This window comes from Mixophyes fleayi, chromosome 6 (assembly GCF_038048845.1).
Source record: "Mixophyes fleayi isolate aMixFle1 chromosome 6, aMixFle1.hap1, whole genome shotgun sequence".
NCBI classification, from domain to species: Eukaryota; Metazoa; Chordata; class Amphibia; order Anura; family Limnodynastidae; genus Mixophyes; species Mixophyes fleayi.
In genome coordinates this window covers 165,719,241-165,747,137 of record NC_134407.1, presented here as the reverse complement: position 1 = coordinate 165,747,137, position 27,897 = coordinate 165,719,241, and the positions used below count along the sequence as shown (strand labels likewise).

The 27,897-nt window shown below is 39.1% G+C and overlaps 1 protein-coding gene across 5 annotated transcripts in view; it reads left to right on the top strand.

Annotated features, from left to right (window-relative positions):
- The window catches only part of IKZF3 (IKAROS family zinc finger 3), a 66,606-nt gene that overhangs the window by 11,686 nt on the left and 27,023 nt on the right, over positions 1-27,897 (top strand). For 2 of the 5 annotated variants that reach the window (XM_075177092.1, XM_075177093.1), the window contains exons 2-3: positions 23,427-23,480; positions 26,348-26,479. In XM_075177092.1, coding sequence (XP_075033193.1) covers positions 23,427-23,480; positions 26,348-26,479 — 186 coding nt within the window. Of the gene's footprint in view, positions 1-23,426; positions 23,481-24,441; positions 24,555-26,347; positions 26,480-27,897 lie in introns of those variants that run through there. The other 3 variants (XM_075177095.1, XM_075177094.1, XM_075177096.1) reach the window with 3 other exon arrangements.

The following is a 27,897-nucleotide window of genomic DNA, read 5'->3' as shown; positions in this document are numbered from 1 at the left end:
TGCATCAGACCCTCCTGTTCCCCACACCACACTGCATCAGGACCTCCTGTTCCCCACATCCCACTGCATCAGGACTCCTGTTCCCCACATCACACTGCATCAGTACCTCCTGTTCCCCACATCACACTGCATCAGGACCTCCTGTTCCCCACACCACACTGCATCAGACCCTCCTGTTCCCCACATCACACTGCATCAGGACCTCCTGTTCCCCACATTACACTGCATCAGGACCTCCTGTTCCCCACATCACACTGCATCAGACCCTCCTGTTCCCCACATCACACTGCATCAGGGCCTCCTGTTCCCCACACCACACTGCATCAGACTCTCCTGTCCCCCATATCACACTGCATCAGACCCTCCTATCCCCATATCACACTGCATCAGGAACTCCTGTTCCCCACACCACACTGCATCAGACTCTCCTGTCCCCCATATCACACTGCATCAGACCCTGCTGTCCCCTACATCACACAGCATCTTACCCTCCAGTCCTCACATCACACAGTACCTGACTCTCCTGTTCCCCACATCACACTGCATCAGACCCTCCTGTTCCCCACATCACACTGCATCAGACTCTCCTGTCCTCATATCACACTACATCAGATCCTCCTGTCCCCCAAATCACACTGCATCAGATCCCCCTGTTCTCACATCACTCTGTTTCTGACCCTCCTGTTCCCCACATCATATTGCATCAGACTATCCTGTTTCCCACATGACACTGCATCAGACCTTCCTGTCCCCCACATCACATTGTACGAGTTTCTCCTTTGCCACTCACGTACCTCTCATTACACTATACCATTCACTGTTGTATATTCTATCACACTGCATATCCCCTCATATCTTTCATCACACTGTACCAGCAGCACCTAATGTTTCCCATATCATAATGCACCAGGCCCTTCTATGCCCCCACGTTACAACTTACCATCCCTTCCTGTGCCACTCATTGGACCATATCAGCCTTTTCTGTGACCCACATCACATTACCTGCCTCTCCTGTACACTGTCACATTTCACAGGCCTTCTTTGCCCCTAAGTTGGTCTGAGAATGCACCTTCTGGACCTGAACTGGTCCAAATGGTGGAACATCCCATTCACAGTATGTCATTATGTGACATTTTGGTGATCAGATTGCCACTCTGCATCCTTTCATTTTATGGATTGGATTTATGGTGAATAAAAGGGAGGTGCTCCAGATGATGGAACAGCTCAGCGTGTTAATAAAATGTGTGAGAGAGATCACGTTGCTAGGAACCAGTTTTAATGCTTGCCAGAAGATGCAAAAGGGTTGTTATCAGAACATGCTTCCAAAATGGCTGGTGGAGGGCAAACGGAGCATATGAGTACATCGTCTTATTGCATTTTTTGTTGAGATGCCCTGGTGATCGAAAATTGTTTAACCCTTCAAATATTTATTCATGGAAGAAGTCCTACATCCCATTGGATGAAGCCATCTAAATTGTTACTTTTTTAAAAAATTTAGAATTCGCTAAGCAACAATGTGTATGGGTTTTATGCACTAAGGCTGCAATACAGTTGTCCCTGGAGTAGGACATTCTTTCTTCAAGGTATGAGGTACTTCACACATACTCTGACTGGATGGAGTCATCGGAATTGCAGTATGACAGTTTTGTAGATCTAAGAATACATCTGTATTTTTTAGGGTGGGCTTCAGCAGTGGTTAACCAAAATAAGACGAATTGCTATAATGATCACTATGTGCTTCCATTGTCTCTTGAGCTGTCTTTTCCTTCCTGTGGAAAAAACTATAAATGTAAGTTTCAGGTGAAGTCTTGTACAGGAGAGGAAGTCTACTACAAAAGGAAAATGATGTATTTTGCACTTAATATACACCACTTTGTAAAGATGAGTTTAATAGTACAACTGGTCCAATAGCAATGTTTCCTAACTTCTACCAGAGAGTGGAAAGAAATACGGTACTTGATTTTTTTTAATTTTGTCTCATCAGTTGTCACCAAAAACCTTTATTTCTTGGTGAAGTTATCCTTTAACGGAAGAAAAAGGAAGTAGATGAGTCAAAGTTTGAGTTGTTCCCTTCATGTTCAGCTACCTTATAATATGACTTTACTCCTCGGGCACATGGCACGTATATATGTTCATTTAGCAGATGAACATATAGGGTGAATGTGAGCATCACGGCTATTTAGGTATGTTGTAGATGTCTATGTACAGGTGTACAGATATAAGTATGTTCACTGTACCTCATAGGGCTCTGTGTCTTATGCACAGGAGCAGCATCCAATATACCTACAAAAAAGCCTTACGTTGTGTAGCAAAGGTGGTTATTTTAGCACTTCCCTGGATGCATTGTTGAGGATTCTTACTTGTTTGCATATTATTCAGCAGAGAATCTCAGTTCTCCATATTTGCACTTATTAAACTCTTACTAATGCTGTGTTCTCTACAATGCAGAAGCATGTAAACACATAGGGGCATATTCTATTGACGGCGGGATCGCCCGAAAATCCCGCGCTCCAAAAATATTACCGTTAATACGGTAATCCTGCACGTAAAACCCGTTAATACGGTAATTTACTCGCTGGATTTCAGCTCGCAGCTCCCTGAAATCCAGTGAGATATTACCGTATTAACGGTAATATTTTTGGAGCGCGGGATTTTCGGCGATCCCGCCGTCAATTGAATATGCCCCATAGGGTCTGATTCATTAAGGATCTTAACTTAAGAAACTTCTTATTTCAGTCTCCTGGACAAAACCAAGTTACAATGCAAGGGGTGCAAATTGGTATTCTGTTTTGCACATAAGTTAAATACTGACTGTTTTTTCATGTAGCACACAAATACTTGATAGCTTATTTGTACACTGAAATTTAAAGTTGATATGTGTGTGCTACATGAACAAACAGTCAGTATTTAAATTATGTGCAAAACAGAACACTAGTTTGCACCCCTTGCATTGTAACATGGTTTTGTCCAGGAGACTGAAATAAGAAGTTTCTCAAGTTAAGATCCTTAATGAATCAGACCCATATACATTATTTTGCTTTAGATTGCTCTGCAGGTTGTAAATCATTTTGCCCAAAACCATATTTCCTCACTGCTATCTGCAGACGGAATAAAAGGCTTCTTCTTACTACTTATTGGTGTCAGCCTTCCTACTTTAATATGAACTGCACAGAAGCTTCAGCTAGGGGTTCCCTGATTTGCATAGTTAAGCATAGCATAGCTAGGAAACTTAGAGTTTCACACTAGACTTTTCTGTATCTGTTCTCAGTATTGACCTACATGTGAACCTATACCTGTACATGTCTCCTTATTGTGGGTAATTCAATGCAGATTGACTACATTGGTTAGGACATAACATTGGCCTGGAAAGATCCAGTGAGCAAGGACAGTCTTACATGCATTAATCTAATTAACAATGGAGTGCTCAAGTCTTTTACCAGTTTATCACTGTGTGTTTCTGTGTATTTGGAAATGAAGGCGAGTATATTAATTCAATAGTTTCAAAAGAAGATTAGCAGCCACCACCATCATTAAGATAATCATTGATTATATTTTATTGTGTTACTCTGACAAAGAATATGGGCATCATAGTAGCACATTGGTTAGCATTGCTGTCTCAAAGCACTAGTGACATTGGTTCGATTCCATTCAAGGTCCTATCCCATACTTGCCAACTCTCCCGAAATATCCGGGAGACTCCCGCATTTTGCGAGAGTCTCCCGGGCTCCCGGGCGAGTGTGGCAATCCCCCGCATCTGGATAATTCTGCCCACTTCCTAGTGAAGTGGGCAGAATTAAGTCCCAAACACCGTGATTCCCGGTGAATCGCGGCGTTTGGCCCCGCCCCCCGCTGTCAAATGATGCATTTTGCGTCATCACGTCATGGGCGGCGGGTCCAAAATGACGCCATTTGGAGCCCCGCCCCCCCGTTACGCCCACCTCCTCTGCAGGCTCCCGGATTTCACCAACAGAAAGTTGGTAAGTATGTCCTATCCGTGTGGGATTCTTCCCACACTCCAAAGACATACTGGTAGGTTAATTGACAGAATTAGCCGTAGTGTCTGTGTGGTAGGGAATATACATTGTAAGCTCTATCCGGGCAGGGATTGATGCAAATCAATCAAATATTCTCTGCAAAGCACTACGGAACATGTAGGCGCTATATGAATAACTGATAATAAAGATTTCTATTTGGCAACATTTTCAAGTATACGCCGTACTTAGGATCATTGGTGAATGCCAGGATTTTTTACATACACGCATAAACAGATAAGGCAATGTAGGGCAGAACAGATAATTTTTTAGGATCTGAATAGGTCTATTGTTGAATACACATATACCAGATAATCATCATCCTTTCCCTCTGTCTCTTCAATAGCACATAATAGAGAGATTCTATTGAATAGGAGTGAACAGATAAGCTCTGAGTGCATATTGGCCAGTGGAAAGGGAGTGGTATAATTCCTGGGGAAGGAAACTTCCTGATTTGCTAGAAAGGAGGGGGTGTCGTGCACAGTGGATGAACAGTTCATATACAGGCATCTGCTGGCACATTCAAACTGGCTTTCTGATCCTTTACATTTAGATGAATCTGAATAGTATCGTTATATATCGTTATATGTCTTTGGTTACATTTGTGATGTTTGCACATTATTTGAAGAGGAATAATAATAAACACTTCAAGTAAGGTGACTGTCTCTCTAGAAGACACAGTTGAAGCTCACTGATTGATTTAGACAGAGAACAGCAAGAATGGACCTTGGATACTACTTGGAGTCCACAGTAGGGACAATAACTGTGTGGGTAGATGGAGGAGAATATAGTTAATATAAAGATAACATTTGTAGTGATGAAAACTTTTGATAAAACCTCTGAAAAAGTTCTTGTGACCTTATATTTTTTGGAAGCCATCATTTCAGGGAAGTTGTTATCTACATGGTGGCTTTTCACCAACATGACCTTTATCAGAAAAGGAAATGATCATGGCATCACCACCACATAAGCAGACAAGTTCTATTGGTCAAATTAGGTTTTACACGGCTCCTTCGGCCATAAAATACTATTCACCAGCTGATTTGCATGTTAAAGTAGAAACTGTGACAAGTTAAATATGACTTTCTTATAGATTTATAGTATAGGACCAATCATACAGTCTAAAGAGTTCTCCTAAGCACTTTGCTTCTGTGGAAGTGGTGTGTTATACACTAAGTTACACTAGAAGAAACTTGTACTTGGCCGTGTAGTGCTGGGTGTATTCTGTATGAAGTCATGCTACTATGGGTTGCCTACCTCTAGATGTCCAGAGTGGTGCTGCAAAACACTTGTCCCAAAGATATTTAGTGAGCCAATGGTGGTGGGTGAATAGAGGATTGAAATATTGAGTAGTACATGTACAAAATAACAAATAGTAAATTAAATAATATTTGAAAATAACTTTGCAGTCTTCGGGCTAGATTTACTAAGCTGCGGGTTTGAAAAAGTGGGGATGTTGCCTATAGCAACCAATCAGATTCTAGCTGTCATTTTGTAGAATGTACTAAATAAATGAAAGCTAGAATCTGATTGGTTGCTATAGGCAACATCCCCACTTTTTCAATCCCGCAGCTTAGTAAATCTAGCCCTTAGTATCAAAGCAAATAAATGGAGGACAGAGCTACGCATTTCCTCTCTTCAGCAGACACAATGGCAGCTGTCTGTCGGGGGCATGGCCAGAGGAGGAGCTTGCGCGGAGGATGTGGCTTTTGGTGCTCCCTCACGTTCTCCTTGTGCAGAAATCCTTCGTCACCTCAGAGGTGGCAGAGGTCATGCTCTATTCCATTTTAGAGCAGAACTGCATTAAAGGTAATGCCTAAAAACTACACATACCGCCAGTCTGCACCAAAAATGGAGCGTTACTGGTGAGTAGTTAGTGAGACACGTATGAGAAAGTATGGATTGCAATCAAATAGAGAAAAGGAGGATAACACAGGAATAAGAATGATGTAAAGAAATACTACAAATGTAAAGGAGATGATCAATTAATAATAGTGTAAAAGGTTGATGAAGACAATAAATGTAATGAATTTAAGAGATTATTGTTGGGATATACTCATGTTAGTCACCAGCTACAATCTTTATAATTCAGAACGCTGTATGGAGCTGGTGGTTGTACTTTACATGAATATAATGACTTACATTTGGGTAACACAGCCTGGTATTTTTTATTCCTTTTAAGGCTATTTATTTTTACACATTAAAAAACAACAATGGATAAACATGAAGGAAGTAGACAGCCCCACATATAGTCAGAACCATCACAAACGTGGTTTAAAACTGCCCCTACTATAAACCACAATCAGAAAAGCAGTTTCACTTTGGGTTTTGCACATGTTACAATGGAATCTTGTTAATTCTACTGTACTTTAATTGCATAATCACAAATTACTTTCCTTCAGTCCTAGCCTTTGTTTTCTGTGTTTAGCTTGTTACGTGATAGATGTAAGTAGGAGGTGTTGTGTGGTCCGCAGATTGTGAATGATATCAAACATCGCCCTGGTTTGGTCTCAGTGATCATACATTCTGCAGTGGTATGCAATTTGTCATGTCTGTATGCACCATAGTGTAACACTTGTCGCTTTGAGGTAGTGCTTAATATAGAGACAGTCGGGTTAATTTTCAAAGGGTAAAACTTTATACTTGCCGTTCATCTATACCTATAGTTATGGATCCACGTACTTAATGATCCAGGTCATGGCTCATTTGCACATCCAATGTGTACAATTTTTGTGGTTTTGATCATGTAACTCAATAGCATGTCTTGCCCAAATGAAAACATCATGACACTACTATGACACTATGAAACTACTATGACATTGGTCTCACCTCATTAATATCCATTCACTCACCTTTGAGCCTCATTTGTATTATATATACGTTATGCTATTAAGTGAATATCAGAGTAGCCTCGATTTTAAGTGACAAATATTCTAATCCCCTTTACTTAAAATGTCCAACTTTGTGGACTTTTACATAAATAAATACATTTAATAGACCAATTTGAGTCTTTTTTTTCTAAATAGAATTCCCTAGACATCTTTTTAAGTAACATGTATCTTACAAGTACCTTAATGTATAGAGTTCATACAGGGGCACCGCCTACAGACATACCCACACCAACCACCACGTCATTGGCTCCATCATCTGCAAGTTCCAGATCTATAGCGTGAACTATTCTGCTGTACATATCAAACCCACTGATGTCAGCCAATGGCGCTGAGAGTGGGGCGGGCCAGTCTGCAGAGAGTCTTCATACATGAATTCCACACAGTAAAGTACTACAGAGTGTATCTAATTAGTGAATTGAATAGAGGAATGTGTATAACAAAGATGCAAATTTGAGAATTAAGTGTATTTCTAAAAAAGACAATAGTGGAGGACGAATCTTTTAAGTAAGGAGATTAAAGGAAATTAAAATATTTGTCACATGAAGTCAGTGGTCAAAGATATGTGAAGTCACAAAGGATCCTCTAAGGTTATTACACTATGCCTTCAGTTTGTAAATGACCCAGATGAGAGGTTAAAGCCCAGTTCCGTGGGGTCACTTACCACCAAACAGCACAGTGTTAGGGAGCCAGATTACTCTCTATTGTGATGTCATGAAGCTGTTTGTGTCCAGCTTTACACAGTTGCACTTGGCTTTGCACAAAAAGTATAGTATTATGTTAGGATGGATAGTAATTGGCTGCGCTTTGTCTAGAAACAAATGACAGCTTCTGGTTTCTATACTGAAAATGATATAGCTTTTGTTCACTCTGTCGCTCAGGTAATTATAATATTTTCCAAAGCTCAGTTTACCGTGTACTCTATCATTGTGTGCATGTTTGCTGAAGCAACTAACACCACTCAGATGTAGCTTGTAAAATATCTTACTGCAAAATGCTTCTATCTAAAATGGAACAACAGCAAAAACTGAAAGCACTTATTTGGGGTATTTTTATGCTGACACACCGAGAAGGCTTTACGAGAGTTTTAAACTGCATCCTCTGAATAATATGAGAATAAGTCACTGTTGAACATAATTTGGAAGAGCATGTGCACTGTTACCCGTCAGGCCCAAAACACAGTACAACAGGTGTATGTGAAACAGTTCCATTGGGGTAAGCACAGTCACATAAACCTTCTACTTGTAATACGTTGCTATTAATTATATTTCAGCAGGGCCGTAACTAGGGCTGTGCGATAGGGGCAAGCGCCCAGGGCGCAACGCTGAAGGGGAGCGCAATTTAGCAATGTTTTAGGTTCATTTGGTTAAAATTGAGGGCTAGGGGGCGGCATTTGTCTTTCTCGCCCCGGGCGCTAGAATTCTAAGTTACGGCTTTGTATTTCAGAGTGGTGAAGTTCCAAATCCAAGAGTCGTACAGCAGTGTTATTGTTCAATTTGGCCACACGTGTGTTGGTGTGCCTGTCGGGTTTGGCTGCATTGCAGCCTGCTATCTGGAATTGTGGTTGTTTTCAGTCCACAGACATACTGCAATATCAGCCCCATTAACCAATATCAGTTGTGATACTGCTGAGTGTATGGGTGCCTTAAAACGACATAAATTATTTGAAGTCTGTTTTTGTTACCATATTTGTGTTCGTGATTCTATTTCTGCTCTGTGATGTTGAACGTGCTAGTATGGTAGGAAAGCAGGATTAAACTGAGGCAAACAATGTTATTTTTTGGTGGTGAGTTAAGATCTTTGTTCTATGGTTTACGAGGTCAGCTGGAGGTTTTAACATGGTTCTCACATTGGAACTTGGTTGAAATACGTCATCTGTAAAAGTTTTCTGTAGTCTCATATTTCTATCAAAATGTATGCACATATGAAGGGTTGTACACTACATCTGTGAAGTTTTAAACAGTGCCATAAGACAACAAAAAAATATTAATTTGCCAAAATCTTTCAAGAAATAAAAACAGAAGTACTGATATTCTTCTTCACTGACCTGTATCTTCATCGCTATGGTCCAATTTCTGGGGGTAAATTTATCAAACTGCAGGTTTGAAAAAGTGGAGATGTTGCCTATAGCAACCAATCAGATTCTAGATGTCATTTTGTAGAATGTACTAAATAAATGATTGCTGGAATCTGATTGGTTGCTATAGGCAACATCTCTACTTTTTCAAACACACAGCTTGATAAATTTACCCCCCTGGTCTTACATTGCATGCAGTGTTTTCCTCACAGGAATCTGCATACTGCCATTGCACACAATGGTGAGTGGGTTATTTTAGAATGTTATTAAATATGATGTTTATTGGTCATGAACAGATGACAGTACGGCCAGCCCAGCAAAGATGGCAGGAGATTCAGGGCAGGTTCGTGCTACATACACTCTACTGCAGAGTGCATAGAAATGCTTACGTATAGAATAGTGGTTATATTTGCAAAATAGACCTTTATTAAAACCCTTTTAGTCTTGGTTGTTGAGGTTAGTTGTTATTTTGCAAATCAATGTAGCAGAAAAAATGTATATAAACTTAATACAAACTGATAAATATTTTGAATCGGAGGGTGCATCTATTTTTAGCTCCATCACATCTCACATAATCTTGTAATAAAGGGAGTAGATAAATTTATTTTATATCCAACTTTCTTTACTTTTATATATCATTCAGATATTTCTACTACCCTGAGGGAGTAAAATTCACAGTTATATGGAACATCTGTGGAAATCTGAGCTAAATATCATATGAATCATTGCAGAACATATGAGGAGATGCTAAAAAGATGTCCATATGTACCTAGGTAATAAAATGTTTATAACATGTATATCATGTGGTGCTATTATTATTATCATTGAGATAAGACTGCTTTAATGATTCCCTGCTGCAAAAGCTCGGTAGCTAGATCTAACTTTCTTTGAAAATGATTCTGTTATTTTTTTCTTTGTGTTATAAATTTATAAAAAAGTATATATACGAACCGCTGAACAAGTGGTAAGAAGGGAAAAGAGCTCTATCTACGGTGAGAACGGTGGCAACAGCATCCCCATGCAAAGCATATTTATGTGAAGCTTATTTAGCAATGATCATATATGTACAGCCGCAGTCCTCCTTTCACTATCACGTTGTCAGTATAGCTATTGCAGAATATATTCACAGATAAAATGCTTTATTTATTTAAACAAAGCATTTTTTTTCAAATCAGAATAAGGGGAAAATAATATTTTTTTTTATAATTTTCATATATTTTAACTTTTGATTATTTTTCTTATGACAAATGGAACTGGAAACCCAAGTCAAGCTGCTACACATGGGGTCATCTGGTCATTCAGCTTCATTGCATTTTGGATTTTTGCATATAGCAATGTCAGTGCAATTTGATTGAACAACAAGCATATTACCCAGCCTGGTCCACTTTTGGGCAGCTTTAGTGATTCCTTGCTAAATAGATTTTCAATAGTAGTATACAGCGCATAAGGAGCCAGCTCTGTGGGTAACAATAAGCACCCCCAATTATTTTACAGATTTGACTCTTCTGATCCTAGCACTATAATGCCCCCCCCCCCCCCCCTTTCAAACGTCTCTTGGATAATTGCTTTGATATTGATTGTCATTTAATGCAAGCTGAGTATACAAGCGCTTTAATTAAAAATAAGATATACAAAAGAGCCTGTTTCCTTATGTATATGTATATATATATATATATATATATATATATATATATATATACTGTATTCAGTAGTATGTCAGGCTTAGTGAGTGTATGTTGGACAGTGTGTGCCTCTTGGATCTGAGGACATTGGCAGTGTGAAGTGTGTGGACGTTTCAATGAGCTGAACGATGGACTGAAATATAAAATGTGCAGAATGGAACTGACTGCACTGTCTTGTAGGCTGCAGATTTACATGGTATGTGGCAGTGATGTCTTTCTAATGAAGCTATTACATGCCTTGACTGGTTGGCAGCTCTGTAAGGGAACTACTGAAATTATTCTAATGGGTTGAAATAATACAGTTTTCTTTGTATTTTACAGTTTGTAATACACTCGCAGATCGCATAGAATAACATGTTTTTTTATATCATAGCTGTTACTGTGTGCTTCTTCTCTGTTGTGTCAGGGTTGTTTTCTGATGCACAAAAAATTGTATTCATTGAGATACGGGAAGTGATCTGTTGTATCTATGTTAATATAGTAATGTGTTAAATGTTTAATTGTAGTTTGTTTGGATTTTTTGTTTAATTCTGTTACACAGAAGGAAAGGAGGGGGGACATGCAGTATTCGGAATGCAGTGTCTCACACACGTCTATGTACACATCTTCTTTATTTATCCATAGTAAGTTCCCCAGCGCTAACAGTACAATTTATAAAACAGAACAATGCTGGAAAATGTAGTTTGTGAAATTAAACTCAATATATGTCACACTTGACATTGGGTCACTATCAACAGTTATTACACCATTCATAAAATGACCAATAGTAACAATTATGATAAATTAAGGGCTCGTTCACACCTATCCACTAACTAACGGCTGAAAACCACATTAAACCATGTTAACCCTTTCTACCCTCTGTTCTCACGTTTGTTTCTTTTCTTGCCCATTTCTTAAGCCACTGTCCCCTCTTAATGCATAATCTGATTGCGCCCAAACTTGCTGCCCACCACCTAACCTTTGTCTCATGTCCATCTCTGATATTGTAAGGAATTCATAAGTAATTTGTGCCTTATGTTTCCTCAGGTATAACTTGAGTGTGCTTAGAAGGCTGCTCCCTCCCCTTCGTATGCTCCTCTACTTAACTTGCCCTTCTAGTTTATATGTTTCTATCACAGTGGCGCACGCAGGGGGGGTTTCTGGTTCTCCAGAAACCCCTCCCCTCCGCGAACCAACGGAACTGTACAGCAGCCGCGGCGCTGTCAAAGAAGCGTCTGCGGCAGTGCTGTATTGTAGTATAATACAGCACTGCCGCGGATGCTGCTTGACAGTGCCACAGCTGCTGTAGAATTCAGACTCGCGGCAGCTCCCTCTCGCAATATTAAAAAAAAATTCGGGGGGGGGGGGGGGCGGAAACCCCCCCTTCTAAATCCTGCATTCGCCCCTGTATCAGGTGCTTTAGATTTTAATTGTAAAGTGTTTTGAGTTCGAAAAGGAGAAAAATGCAATGTAAATAAAATTATAACAATAATAATTATTATCAGTAATAAAATTAGGATAAATGATTTCTTATGGGGCAGTTCCCACTATCTTGTCCCAAAAGTTTAACGCCAATGTTAGAATGTGGCATGGCCTATTAACATGTGTTATCAATGCAATAAATTGTACAGGTGAAAGCGCAGTATATGGAAAATATGCTTAATGAACCACTAAAATGTGTCTAAAACATTTAGCTTTAATGCCTTTTACCAATGTTCTCAGTGCACTTGTGTGAACGAGTCCTCACTCTTAGTTTGATGAATGGGCACAGATAATATATATCCATGTTTTAAATCTAAATGGAAAAGAGACATGTTACATATTTTACAAAACAACACCATTAAATACCATTTAAATTGTCAATAAGATCTACTGTGTTATACTAAAATATATTTCCCATTTACATTGTCCTATTTTGCATTTAAAGCGACATACATAAATGTATAGTAATAAATCCCATGAAGGCGATTGCTGACACCTATGCATTAGTTCAGATATTATTGTATAATATACACAAAAGAGAAACTCATGTGATTTTGAAAGCTTGCACTTATTTCTGACTCAGACCACCAGTAAATATATCAAGTTTACTTCTCTAATTCCTGTAATACATTTTGCATGAGACTTTCCCAGACCGCCTCTCTTAGCCCCCACGTTATGCAGATGGGAATGAGGCATGATAGTATCAGGCTCAGTAAACATCTCCGACACTTGCTGAATCCACTCTGTGTAGAAATACATTTTCCAAACTCCATTCACAGGCTCCGATACACATTTGTGTTGTTACTGTGGTTAACAATGATCAGAACAATAGAAAATGTTACCAGTCAAGATGAGTAAAAGTTACCTGTGAGTCATTTCTATGAAACTATATTATCAGCAGGTGGAGCCGGTTTATTAACCACATCTTCTTACGTTTGTTACATAAAGGACTAGTGATCTTTATTTACAGAACATTGGAAGAATCGTGATTGATTTTATGTAGCATATAATTTGTTCCTCACAATGAATTCACATTTTCTGTTGCAACACAATAGAAGTAGATTGCCTGTGTATCAGATTGCCTGTGTATAGGAATAGTTTGTTTTTAATGAGCTCTATTATTTTTATTATTTGCATCCGTTTATTCCTCTCATTTCTTGCCCTTGGCTACATCGGGACAGCCTATTGGTTGATCTTCAAATACACGTAATTGCACATAATCCATCCAGAATGTGTAAAACACTGTAATCTCAATGAGATGTTACCAAATACTAGTTCCAGATATGATGAGAGAATGACGCAAGAAGGAGACACAGGCTGGATGTGTGGACTTCATTTCAAACAGAGGCCTGTTTACTGAACACAGCAATCAGTTGAGGGCTGTGTCTTAAATGGGGAGTCTAGCATTATTGTTTATACACAATACAAAGCTACATGAATGTTTCACCACACAATGAATCTTCCCACATCAGCTTGACAAGTGCCTCACATTTGTTATTTTCCACTATCTGCCTCAATCTGTGGCTTCCTGATTCACACGAGTGGACAGGTCACTTCCTCCCACAAGCACAGCACACGCACATCCTGAAACACTCTGTGCTACTGTAAACATCCTGGTGACCTGATTGGCTACCGTATGTTCCCTCCCACTAACATAAAAAAGTGGATACACACGGATTTGGATTGACGAAGAATGATAGAAAAAAATGCTCTGACTCTAGTCAAATGTGTTTTAATAAAGTAAAAGTGGAGAATAGCATGATTATTAAGTTAGAGACAGATTTACTAATACCATGTTCATCACCAACAATGAGCACTCTGCATTGGCAGTATGGAAGTCTTTTTGCCATCACTAATCTTCCCCACAACATATGAGGGTTTTCCTCTCACCAGTGATAGTTATAGTGAATTTGCCATTGGGATATTAATATTTCTTAGCATCTTCGTGTGACCTCATCTGCTCAATATAAAAAACTATGGCGGTCCAAGAGGAGGGGGGCTCCTACTAAAGTAGCATTCAAGTGCAAATACAAATAGATCTTTTAAAGAAGAAAAACATTTTACATTTCCACATACCAATACTGCATCAAGCTCACTATACCCCTTACAGATAATAGGGCTCCTTTGCTAACAGTATTTGGTCCAAAATTTCATTAGACCTAATGTTTCACCTAAATACAATATTAGTTAATTATGCATTTTATTATTTAATGTACAGTGTTCTGTGGCTTCTAATTTAGTTTTGTAATTAAATTCAACTCTTATAATGCACCATTCTTCACCACCTTGGTCAGTGTAAAGATTTTAAAAAAAAAAAATATCTCAGCTTTCGAACATGTTTTTTGTTTGGATACAAAACAGAGCAAATAAAGTCTGTGAAAAACATAATTCTAAAAATGTTACAATTGTACCAATTTTTTTGTGCCGTTTCTAGAATTATCTATAACTATCGGTGTACTGTATGCATTATTTCACTAGCTTCTTTATGTGCTCTCTTAACATATACAATGTGAAGGTAGCTATTTTGTGGGCCAGACTCATAGTCAGATGTGTATTTATAGAGAATCGATAGGCTGCATTCTCCTGAATATTAGTTTGGTGTAAGTGGCTCTTAACTTCACAGTTTTCTCCACCTGGTTTATTGTAATAAATATAACTTGTGTAATATAAGTGCAGTGTCTATTGTACATACAGAAAAGGAATTTCTCCCATGTTAGGCTGGATATACACTACAGACAATTTCTCCCAATGCGATATCGTTAATGATTTTACCAATGAATGAAAGGCCCGATCAGCATGCTGATTCATATGTACACACTATACACGTTGTACAAGATTTACCTTCAGATCTGTGCTCTTCATCTGTCATAACCATTGGCTAAAAAGATTGTGACTCTGTAAACTCTATAGAGATCTGCTTACACTGCTGGTCGTGAGTACATACACACTGCAGAATTTGACCAACATCGTTCCATCATTTATAGAGATTTTTTGTCTGGTTATAAAATCAAATGAAACGATACAATGTGCTTTGCAACGATAAAAACATGATCGTGGGAGCATACATACTAATGTGATATCAGGCTGAAGGTCATTTATCGTGTGATTGGCCTGATAATTGGGTGAAAAACCTGTGTGTGTTTTAAATTAAAATATTTTAGATTGGGACATTAAAGCGAGTAGAGGTTTTATTTACATTGTTCATCCTCTTGACTTTCATCTGATATTTTTAATTCATTGTGATTAATAACAGTTTGTAAAAATGTTGTTATGTTGCTAATTGATATTTAGAATCTTGAAGCTTAAGCACCCAGAGTGACATTTATAACAAAATAATTTCCATACACATCCTACAATTAAGAGGTGTGAGGAATAAGATCACCCAATATAAATAGCATTGTAACATTCCAACACACATATTTAAGTATGTTCTACTGAGGATAAGAATATGCAGTGCAAGAAACAACAGCAGGTAGATGCAATAGAGGTGGTGATGCTCAACATATAATACAAAATGTATGTATTAAAAAAAAGAAAAAAGAAGTTTTAGTTGCAATTACAAAATACATATGTGCAAATAAAACTTCTGCTTCTATTATATTAGAGACAGTTTTAAGTTTGGTATTTTTGTTTGTTTGGCAGCTGAGTGTAGGTGGGATTGTGTCTAGCTTCTTGCACCTGTTGCAACCCCCCACCCTCTTATTTGCACCATTTCCCAGTTATAAATTGATTGAACAACTTTACTTTTTTTTTTGTAGTACATTAAAACATAACCTTTGGTCTTATGTTTGTGTGTTCAATACAGTGTGCGACAATATGGTAGAAATTCAGTAGCCATACAGTTAAATCTAGGAGCCAACAGGATCCTTTAAGGAGCCATAAATAGAAATGACCTCTAAAAGTTAGACACCACAGTCATTGGCTACCTGGCTCTTGGGTTTTGTCCAGTCCTCATGTAATTGATTGTGCTGCTATACAAATTTCAGTCCCATGTAGGTGTCTGATACTTGTGGTTAATTATTTATTTATTGGACCATTATTGCAATATCTTAGAAAATAATTAATAATAAAGTTGCAGCAGACATTTCATACTCACACTATTACCTCGCAACCAAATGATTTATAATTTATACTTATAACTTGTTATGTAACACCATGGTGCAGAAAAGCAGATTCATAAAGCATATTGACTAGAAAATATTTTTTGAAAATTTAATGTCCAGATAGTTTATAACGGAGGAAGAATTGCTTGTACCTATTTAAAAAGAATCAATGAACACATTGTTATTTAAAAGAACAAAATAAGTAACAAAGAAATGTACAATTGATGACAGAAAAGCTGCAGATAAAACACACACCTGTTTGCTTTTGTTTATAAAATGTTGCAGTTTTGACTATGTTTTTGCTGAGATACTGTTTCATAACAATTTGATATGTCCTTTAAACATGCTAAATAAGTTGCATTCACTACTCATTGTTCATGAGTAAATTATTTTAAACCAATTCAGAGGATTTAGGATCCCTATATTATTACTCATTAATGTCTGCTGATATTTGTTCTCATCTACTGTTTAGAAAATAGACAGGCTTCAGGCGTGCTTGAGAAACAGCCTATTACAGAAGTTGACATAACATTTATCTGTTCCTTTTTATTGTGTGTAAGATCGCCATGGGTGTCACGTCAACTGGGTTTTTAGGAAGTGGTGGTCACACTTTACTTTGCCACTGGTTAGCCTGAGGTTTTATACTTAGTTTTCACACAAATGTAACTGTTATAAATATATGTGTTTGGGGTGGTAGTAATATTGAAAAAAAAGGAAACAGCCTGAGGAATGTATCAGAGTGGAGGGCATTTATGTAGCCTAAAACAGCACAATCTTCTCTCGTGGCATGAAGCTACTAGATGGGTTTGTGGAGGAGCTCAAGTTGGCACCATCCGATGGCAATGGAAAGAGATAGCCAGAGCAAGGGTATTTCTTGCTACCTAGGCACACTGGTGAGACTAGTTTTCCAGAATGAGATTGTGGATATAGGATAAAGGAATGGAGAGTGAATATTTTTAAGGGTGTTCAGATCAATTTCCACTCCCCAAAATTACTTTTGCGCCATCTAAAATCTGACAGTGATCATATCTTCTCCTATGCTTGTAATGAGACACATTTTGCACTGTCCATTTGCAGTTTCAAAGAGAAGCTCATCTCTAGGCACAAGTTATCTAAAGTCCCGGTCCTCCGATGCTGGGTACCGTCTGGGTATAGAACCAACGCATTTAGCAGTGTCCATCCAGTCACTTTGTAGAAGAGGTCCACTGTGTACTTGTAAGCAGACCATTCTAGTGCTAGAAGCTTTTACTATGATTGCAGTGTTTAGGTCTAGTTTCTGAAAGTCGCAATGCACATACACACAACTTGCATAAATATCATGAGTTGCACATGTCATGAACTTGAGACTCTTTAGTTAGAGAGGCGTCTCAGGGTCAGTAACATGCAAGTCCAGTACAGTAAGGGCATGCAGATGCAAGGCAAGCATGCTCCTTGATATATGCGAAATATGTTACTTACGAGACCTAAAAGTTACACCTGCATAAACTCAGTGCACATTTGTTGAGTTGATGGTGATGATTCTTGCATCTTTGTTCCGGACTGAGGAAGCTGAGGAGGGGTTTGTGACTGCTCAGACCAATAAGAAGCCACAATCGCATAGATTGCAACTTATTGGTCCCACGCCTACCCCCAGCCCCCTCTGCAGCAGGTCTTATCAGCATTCAGGAGTGGATAGCAGAGGAGAAAGGCCCAGGGTTCCTTGCAAACCAGCCATTCATGAGGGAAGGAGGTAGAGATGTGTGGGGGAAGTCAGGATATAGTGGGAAAATGGCTGGATGTTCAGATGAAGTCTGCAAGTCTTAAAGAGTGTTTTATTAAGCACTGCAGAAGACAGAAAATTAAAGCAGAGGTAAAACAGTAAACTTGTTTAAAGGGGTAAAGTACTAAAACGTGGAAAATATATTTTTTGGTAGGCTATGTCTTGATAATGATGGAAATCCCAGGGTATGGACCCATACCAAGGGTAAGGGGTTAGGGTAAGGGGAGATGTGTGAAAATATCCTGCACTTGAATCTTAACATATTTTTACAAATCTAATTAGTGGATCAGCATTTGGAAGGCTGTACTAGCATGTCTTTTTTGCTTTCATTCATTTTATCTCGCTTGACAGTACTTTTTCCCCATAAAGGAAAGTTTTACATTTCATTGAAAAAACGAGATATGTTGAATTTAAAGAGAATTAGGAGTGCAGAATCTTTAAAGAATACGCCCCAGGAAATTTTATGCATGGATTTGTATTTAGTTGCATTAGCTTTGATGTGCTTTAAATTAATGCTATAGTGTCTTCATTGGTCATGGAAAACATCTGAAGAGAGTTTCTAAAAAGTGACTTATTTAAAGTTAGAGAAATGCTAATTTTTTGCAGTGTATAGTTCCCCAAATTGTTTGCAAGTGGTAGGATTTTCCTAAGCAGTTTTCTTTTGAATGTATAATACTGTTTTCTCATTGAGTACAACTCAATAACATATGAATTTATGCTTATATTCTGACCTGGAAAAATATATCTGAACTTCACAATTTAGAAATATCTTGTGAGAACTATATTTCAAATAATAGACATGTAAGCTGCCTATGTAGTATAGATACACTGAATCCATGAGTTTCCCACATTATTGATTACTCCAAAGTCTTGGCAGAATATTGTTACAATTCTAGGGCCTGATTCTTTAAGGATCTTAACCGAAGAAACTTCTTATATCAGTCTCCTGGACTAAACCATGTTACAATGCAAGGGGTGCGAATTAGCATTCTGTTTTGCACATAAGTTAAATACTGACTGTTTTTTCATGTAGCACACAAATACTTGATAGCTTATTTGTACACTGAAATTTAAAGTAGATATGTGTGTGCTACATGAAAAAACAGTCAGTATTTAACTTATGTGCAAAACAGAATGCTAATTTGCACCCCTTGCATTGTAACATGGTTTTGTCCAGGAGACTGAAATAAGAGGTTTCTTCAGTTAAGATCCTTAATGAATCAGGCCCCTAGTGTGCAGTTTTGGCAGCTGTGAGAAAAAACTTGTATTGTCCTGTATTGTAAAATCACACATTGTTAAGTGAATAAAGACAAAACAAACAATATTGCACTCTGTACCACAAGGAGCAATAGGTCCTTAATTCTACCCCAGGTATCTCCAGAAAGCTGGGGTCAATAGGGGGAATGTCAAATCCAGACTTCAAAAAATTCAAAGCCATCCTTTCAGCAAATTTGTTTCTATTGGTCAGAATAGTGATTTATCTAATTCAAGACCATCACAATCAAACACTAACTGGGCCTGATTCATTAAGGCACGCATACTGAGCACAATGTGTGTGTGCTTTAAAACCCACGTAAATCGGGTATACGTACGTGGATGTGAAGGTACGTGTGATGATGAATACAGGTGTAGGTCTGCTCTCTACTAGACTAGACAAAGCAGGGTATGTTCAATCAGGGGAGGGCTGGCAAGTATTAGCCCGGGGGGCAAGAATCGACTCAGCAGCTTATTTTAAAGGAAAGAAAATGCAAGTGGCCCAGTGACCCAAACCAAAGTAGTCCACTATTGTACTGGCCCAGGGGGCAGATGCCCCCCTGCCCCACAAGCCAGCCTGCCCCTGCGTTCAATACATATATGGATTGTAAAATAACAAAAGAAAGCACAGAAAAAATAAACTATTTAACTTATACAGGCATTATTGATAAAACATTAAAAAAATGTTTGTTTGTTTTCCATGACATAGACTTATTAGTATGTTATGAATATCTATTGTATATAAAATATGTTTTTACAATTGCTCCTGATTGCAAACACATGTAATAGCAAGCCTATGCAGCTATCATCACTAGTGATCGGTACTTAGACTAGACCTGTAGCTGGTGCAAGAGATACGGCTGAAAAACAAGTACTTGAGAGATGCCCAGAGCCTGAATAGGACTCTACTGCGTGCGCACAAGATAGACACGCCCTTACTGTACATTGACTACAGGCGAATGCCCCCTCCCTGCCCTCTTCCCTCCCTAAAATCATAGGCTGTAGTAAGTGTCCTTTGCGCTCAAAGATGAATTGAACGTGGCTGCGTTCTGTGACGTATGGTCCGGTTCTGGGCATGTGCAGAGTGATTTTGTGTATGATACGCTCAGAATCAGCGGATATGTGCCTTAATGAATAAAGCCCATGGTGTCTGAGTACACACTACAGGCAGCGGTGGAATAAATCACTTCCTACACCTGTCGTGGATAACTCACTCCAAATGGTTCCTTGGGGGTGTAATATTGTGTATTGTTATATTTACATTAGTTTGATTGAATACTGTAAATACGTCATTTATCGGCAGCTGTGTGATCAGGCAGTTGATATTCTTATATAATAACTGTGGTTCTAGTAGATGTGCTGGAGTTTTGTTGGAAATTTAAAGGCTAACACTTACCTTATGTTGTGACATTATATCATGGACAGATTACTTTTCAATTGATTAGCGCAGGGCCAGGCCGCCCCAGGTTCTCTGTATCTCCCTGTATCTGCTCTGGCCGCAGGCATTGCACGCCCTGGTTTCTGGGTCTCACTGTGGGGGTGAAGTCTCTGGCGACAACGATCAGACAGATCAGATCGTCCGGCAACAAGGACAAATGACTTCTGATTCGCTTCCAGACCGTCATTAACCATTGTACTGTGGCGCTCTTAACCTCGCAAGAGACATGATCAATATATCATATCCAGCTACTTCCTGCTTTATTGTGAGATTTGTTTCTTATAGCTTATAACACTTGTTTAAATGCCTGCTGGTTTGTTAAGATAGGTGTCTCTCTTTGATTAAATGGATTGTTACTTATTAGGAGTAATGTGGGGCCTTTTGAAGGTTAGGGGATCGCACAATGAAGTTTCCGAAGTGTATCGTGTTGCTCAACTCGTTAGATGATTAGACAGTTCTGCCGCCCTGGTGGCCATTTCACAGGCAGCACAGGTTGGTAATTTGCCAGTGAAATAGTTTTTTTGCTACAAAATGCTGGCTCGTACATTCAGCATGGCTCCAAATTTTTGAAGATATGTATTGAGCCCAGGATTAATGAATGTCTGTGTGCACCAAGGTCAGTGACATAGTTATTGTATCCAACATTCAGCCAAGTGCGTAATAAGTCTTGATGAATAGTGACGATACCCCCAGGACCTGCAATTATTTTATTTTTCTATTGCATCAGTTGACTAGGGAACCAAAAAATGTGAAATAACTGGTGCAACAAGATACTTTTCCTCCAATATTGGTGTAAAATAGCTTTAATTGTTGGAGAATTCAGAAGAGGTTGAACTGTGTTCTTCTGTCTTGGGGCTCAATGGTAAAACACTGTACAAGTGATGAGGTCTTTGGGTAATCAGGAGGCACGTGTGATCTTATCCTTTCAACCCTAGAAAACATGCTAAGGATATAACTGCCATAGTTTTCTAATTAATGTTTTAAGTAAAAACTATATGCCAGTAAAACTATTATCTTGCACATTTTATTGTGTCTTAAATATCTGTATTTTATAAGTTATACACATGTATATTTGTCTCAAAAATATAAGATACAATATAATGAATATAGTACCCATGATAAAAACATCACTATAGGGATCACTAATTCCTACCTACATCCCTGTCGTATTTTGCATTTATTCAAGCCTGTGATAAATATATACACTGCCTAATTTCAGTGGATGATATTACTATATTACATAGACCTTTGGCATCAATAACTCCAACTTTAGCTCCATGTTATAAATCACTGGGTTTAATATGTAACCAGGGCCGGTGCTAGGATCCTTGGCGCCCTAGGCCCATTTTCAAAATTGGTGCCCGCGCCCCTAGCCCCATTTTCAAAATTGGCGCCCCCCCCCCCGTCTTTTCTTACCTTAACTTGACTCCTCTCTGCTCCTTCTGCTCCCCTCCACTCACTGACACTGTCCGCCCGTGATGATGATGTCACGCCCGACAGTCAGTCAGTGAGTGAAGGGGAGAACACGGAGAAGAGAGGCGGCAGTGGTGATGATCAATAGTCCCTCCCCCCCTCCCTGTGGATGTATGTGAAGCTGTGCGGCGGCCGTGAAAGGTATGGTCAGCGGTCGCCGCACAGTTTTAAAGAAATTTTAAATCTGTGGCGCCCTCAAGGCGCCCTCCAGAGCCCGATGCCCTAGGCAAGTGCCTAACCTTGCCTAATGGGAGCGCCGGGCCTGTATGTAACTTACCTTTATTGTTGATATTTGAGTAAGGCACTCATTCCCTTACCATTGCCCTACTTTGTTCTGTCTCCCTCTCAACTCTATCCCTTACCTACTTTTAATATTTTCTACATTTACATTTAAATAAGATTTCTGTGACATTTGAGACACTGACAATGTTTTTTTCTGTTTGATATTACTTGTTTTTCCTTGTTATTAAACACTTGTGTGCAGGGCCGGTGCTAGGGTTTTTGGCGCCCTAGGCAAAATTTCAACACCCCCCCCCCCTTCCTGCCCCGCCGCCGCCCCCCCCCCCCAATAAATAAATAAATGATTACATTTTATTTACCTGGTCTGTAGATGCAGGGGGGCTCTTCAAACCTCTTTTCTTTTCTTCACTTCTCTTCTCTTCTCTTTTCTGTCCTATGGCTGCTCCTCGCCTTCACACAGGAGGCGGAGCGATGCATGCTGGGAGGGGAGGGGAGGGGGAAAGAACTTTATTCACACTGTCTGTCACTGACAGACAGTGTGATAATACAGCAGGCGCCGCCGTGTAAAGACCTGTCACCTGATCACTGACGTCAGTGATCAGGTGTGTGATGTGCCGGGCAGCCCGGGCGCATCTGAATAAATACACACTGACGGCGGACGTTGGAAAAAACAGCCGCCGCCGCTGCACCTCTCTCCCACTTCTCTCCGCTGACTAGATTTTTAAATCTAGTCAGCGGTAGCGGCGCCCTGCAGGTCCCGGCGCCCTAGGCAACTGCCTAAGGTTGACTAATGGGAGCGCCGGGCCTGCTTGTGTGCTGATCATTTATGTTGAATGTATATGTTGTCATTTCTAAAAGAAAATTATAAAAAGAATATATACACAGCTTGGAAAAAAAATCCTAGTGCATATGATTGGGTCTGATGCGTCTTCTTCTACGTGTATAATTAATGCACTGTGCAATTATATTGCGTTTTGTTATTTAGTTTAATAATTATAGAATTTTTGTGTGGTTTTTCAGATGTTGACACAAGTATGGAGTCTGTGAACTGCCAAGAACAGCCACAACCAGCAGGTAACACAATCTCCATATTTTTCCATGTTCCTAAAAGTGAAATTAAATGCTTGATTTTAATTTGAGCTAATATCCTGCTGTTACAAGTGGTTTGTTGTGGGCTATTGAGACAATATATGTTTAGAAAAAGACTAAATATGTGATGTGTGTGGGACAGTAAACGTCATGGGGGTAAATTTATCAAGCTGCAAGTTTCTGGCAGGTTTGAAAAGTGGTGATGTTGCCTATAGCAACCAACCAGATTCTAGTTGTCATTTATTTAGTATATTCTACAAAATGATAACTAGCGTCTGATTGGTTGCTATAGGCAACATCTCCACTTTTCAAACCCGACAGAAACTTGCAGCTTGATAAGTTTACCCCATTGCCTTGATTCACTAGATCTGGGTATCACCAGGTGACCATTTTGCATTCATGCTATTTAGAAAACAAAAAAAACAGGTGAACTGATGTATGACATTAACAGCTTAACAATATCTCAGATTATTGCAGGTCATTCAGGTGAGAATTACAGAACTGCTATGTCCTAAAATTAATAAATAAATAGATTAAATTAAAAATGATGTACTCCTAGCCAAAATCTTTAAGAATGCTTATACAGAATTATAGAATACATGGCCATGTGAGCAGATGTGTATTGGCTTTAAAAATGTTTCAGATGTATGATAGCTAAAATAAATATAATAAATGTAGAAAATGTTGTACTTCTTAGTTTATGCAACGCTGCCCTCAAAAATTTGTCTGATTGGATTATTCTTCATACTCGTCCAGCTGTTCATTCTTTAACTCTATATGCCTTTGGAGGTCCAACCAATTTCAAATCAGGCTTATAGCTTTGTGACTTACATTAGTTCACATGTGCATTTGCAGAAATATTAAAGTATAAACCCCCCTAAGAAGCAATATGCCCACTATGTTCAGTCTAGTTGTTGTGAAAGCAGAGACATCTTTTTCATTTTAGGTGATGTTACCCTCCTGTTTCAAGATCTTGTGGAGAAGGTTGAAAATCATATGAAGTATAATGTTCAGACCGTACTGCAGTTCACTGTCACAATTTGGGGCTCATTTAGAGTTGTACGTACATCAGAGTTTTAGCGTAGGATGCACATTTATCTTCTGTGCATGAACATCGCAAATGCCTATGCCTACATTCCTAAATACATTTTTGCATATCATTGTCTTGTCGCCCTTTGCAACTGGAGAGGCGGTAGGGGCGGTCAGACATTAGCAGAGTACTACAAAGGTGTCCTCACGTAATTATGACAGGTACTCCAGGAATACCTCTTAGGAGGCATATCTTTTGTGGGTACTGGAGGGCTGGTACAACAATACACATTAATGATGAGGACTATCAGCAGCACTAACTAGCTGCTTCTGATTGGTTCATTTTGTATTGACCCCTCCTCCTGCTACTTAAGACATTAGTGTTGTGGCTATATTATATCAAGTCTATTCGCATTACTTAATTGACACTTCCATTTCGGCTTCTAGAAGAAAGAAGAGGCCCATTTGATTTTTAAAGGGCAAAACAACAGGTGTACAGTATTTAATGTTACACATTTTAGATTGAAAATGCAACACTTGCATTTATTAATAACTGACAAGACATTATTCTTGGGTATGACACTTTATTACAGTATTATAATATGTATAAATATATGGCTTTAGCATTTATTACTAATATTATCAAGCCACACCTCTACGCTAGATAAAAAAATACAGACACTTGTACGGGAGATGTGTGCATTGCACGAATACTATTTTATTGCACTCAACATTTACATATAAGTACACTTTTTTTTGCATTGGTCTTTTACTGTGTACATTGGGAGAGTAAATGAGTCCATCTCTAAATGAGCCCCTTTACCTGCATTGACTGTCTGTTTTTCAGAATCTATACTTATGTATTAAGCACATGGCTTACATTCTGAATACTGCGCCCACCACAGACATGGCGGAGCAGCAGTCGGCAGCTTCTTACCTGTGACGTTATCTACTGCTCCTCCATGTCAGTGATGGGCTGGGAGTACAGCGCTGAGCTATGATATCACAGCCCAGCTCCACATCCCCAGTGTGACAGGAACACAGAAGAGCATTTTAATCAGGCTTGGGATAGACATAAGGTTATCTTTAAAAGAACTAAGGATCAAATAGGGTTTGAGGTTAGCATAGGTTACACAATGGGTAGACTAGATGGGCCAAGTGACTCTTATCTGCCATCAAATTCTATCTTTCTATTTTTTTAACAGAAGATGCCATAGCCCCAGCCCACATAATATAAGGAGGGTTGGGCAGCTAGGACTACTGCGCTGGTTTTATATGTAAGGGGCCTTTTTCAGTTCTGTGAAGTTTTAGCCACTTCTATTGCAATCCAAGGCTAGCCTGGTCCAACAAGGACTTCAGCCACTTCCAGTTGGGACCCTGTTAAGTCTCATGGAATTGTGGATACTTGAGACCTCCTTTGAAGACCGTGTAAGAACTTTGTTATGGTGGTTTTGTCATACCAAGTAGCATCTTAGTCAAACAGTAGACAACTATGGTAGAAAGTCACTTATTTTGTCATGTAAAACCCAGTGAAGCCAACATCTGATGCTGTGAGAGAAAATGTCCATGTAGCCCCACTTGCAATGTTTGGACATAAGTAAAGTTAGCAATCTGGGATAACACATTGTATTGGCCACATATTTAGCATAACATTGTTATATGTTCATTTTCACTTCTCATTTCTATAGAGCTGACCATCTAGAGTGCTTGTGCGCTGCTTCTCTTCCTTGCTGCATCTCACCTTGTTTTATTAAGCAAACTTAGTTCAGACTGTAGCGCAGTTTCCTATCGTACTGTACAGTCAGTGTGCGATTTTCTTTCAGATCTCAGTGTTTGCTCTTCAAAGAGAGCCCCAGAGACAGAGTTACATGGCGTATATCAGCACTGTAAGGAAGAGGATGAGGCTCGATCAGAGAGCATGGAGCAGGTGGATCTTCAAGGAGAGGACAGCAGTGGTAAGTGGGCATCTTTGTGTCTGTCAGTGTGAGGCAGATAAAGCTCATGTACCTGCTTCATTTAACTGACAAAACTCCTTCTGATATAGATTAGTTACCGTGTGAGTACACACTTCTAGTAAGGCATCCAAATTATTTCTGTTTTAGGTCATAGCTGTTGTTTCCGTGATTTCATTCATTGCTAGTAACAATGTGACAAATTATAGGACATCATCACTTAAGCTGCGCTGTTAGAAACACTGGCATTAGTTTTTTATCTTAAAGGAAAAGTCTTGTTTTGTGGGGGGGGGATTAAGGGTTTGATTGCGCAACAAAATGTGTCTTGGGGAAAAAGTTTCGCACTGAGCATACGCACCATTTGTGTCCATATTTAGAGTTGTACATATCTTGTACATGCATCCCTTTGTACTTGGAGAGCAGGATCAGGGACGTTAATGTTCAGTACAATGAAGATTCTCAAGTACACCAGTTTGAGTTTTATTTTGATTTATGAAATATGTTAGCTACTACATTTTGTAAATTTTGCAGCTACTTAAAGTGTGTGCAGGTTTGATGATGATGAGATGGAAAGGCAAGTGGGTAGAGACATCTGTGCTCATTCACAAACAGAGCATCTTTAGCTTCAATTATAAATCTGGGAAAGGTTGTGTTTTGCAAATGTATCCCAAATCCTAGCTATGATCATTTACTAGATGCATTCTGTAGTAAAGTGTGCATATAGCACTTGTCTCCATCTTCTGGGGGTGGGAGCATAAAGTCTTACCCCATGTTCTTATCACTAACCCACCAATATAGGGTTTGAACTAAGTAACATGAAATGCTGTTCTAGTACATCCTGTGATGTATGGCTACACATGCGCTCACATGTTCAGTGGCATCACCCTCTCTGTCTGTTTAATATGCTGAGCCACTATTCACAGTGTGTGAGCAACTGGACACTTAAAGTAGCAATCCCATGAACAAAATTAGGCGTGTTTTGTAACAAATTGCGTTGGCAGGCTATAAGAAGTTTGTAATTACCATTTTTCATTGGTTTCCTTCTTCAGGCTGCTATTAACGATTTATAATTCTGCAGGTTTTGCACAGTGACATGTACTATCATAGTAACCACAACCACATGGCACATGGTGCAGTGAGCAGAGCGGCTTAGGAACGTCCCTCTGAGCTCTGTTTGTTCTGTGCACTTTAAAATCCTCCCCCCTCTGTTTACAAGACATGCTGAGATCTGTCTGTGTAACGGACAGACATATTTTTTCAAACTCCAGAGAGATTTTTAAAGAGGTAATGATTTGTAGAAGGACAGCTAAGAACATTGACTATCAGATGCATGCTTAAAATGTACTAATCATGATATTTAAAGGAAAACAAATAAACCTCCTATATAGTATTGCTGTTTTAAGTGCTACACCCAGTCCTCA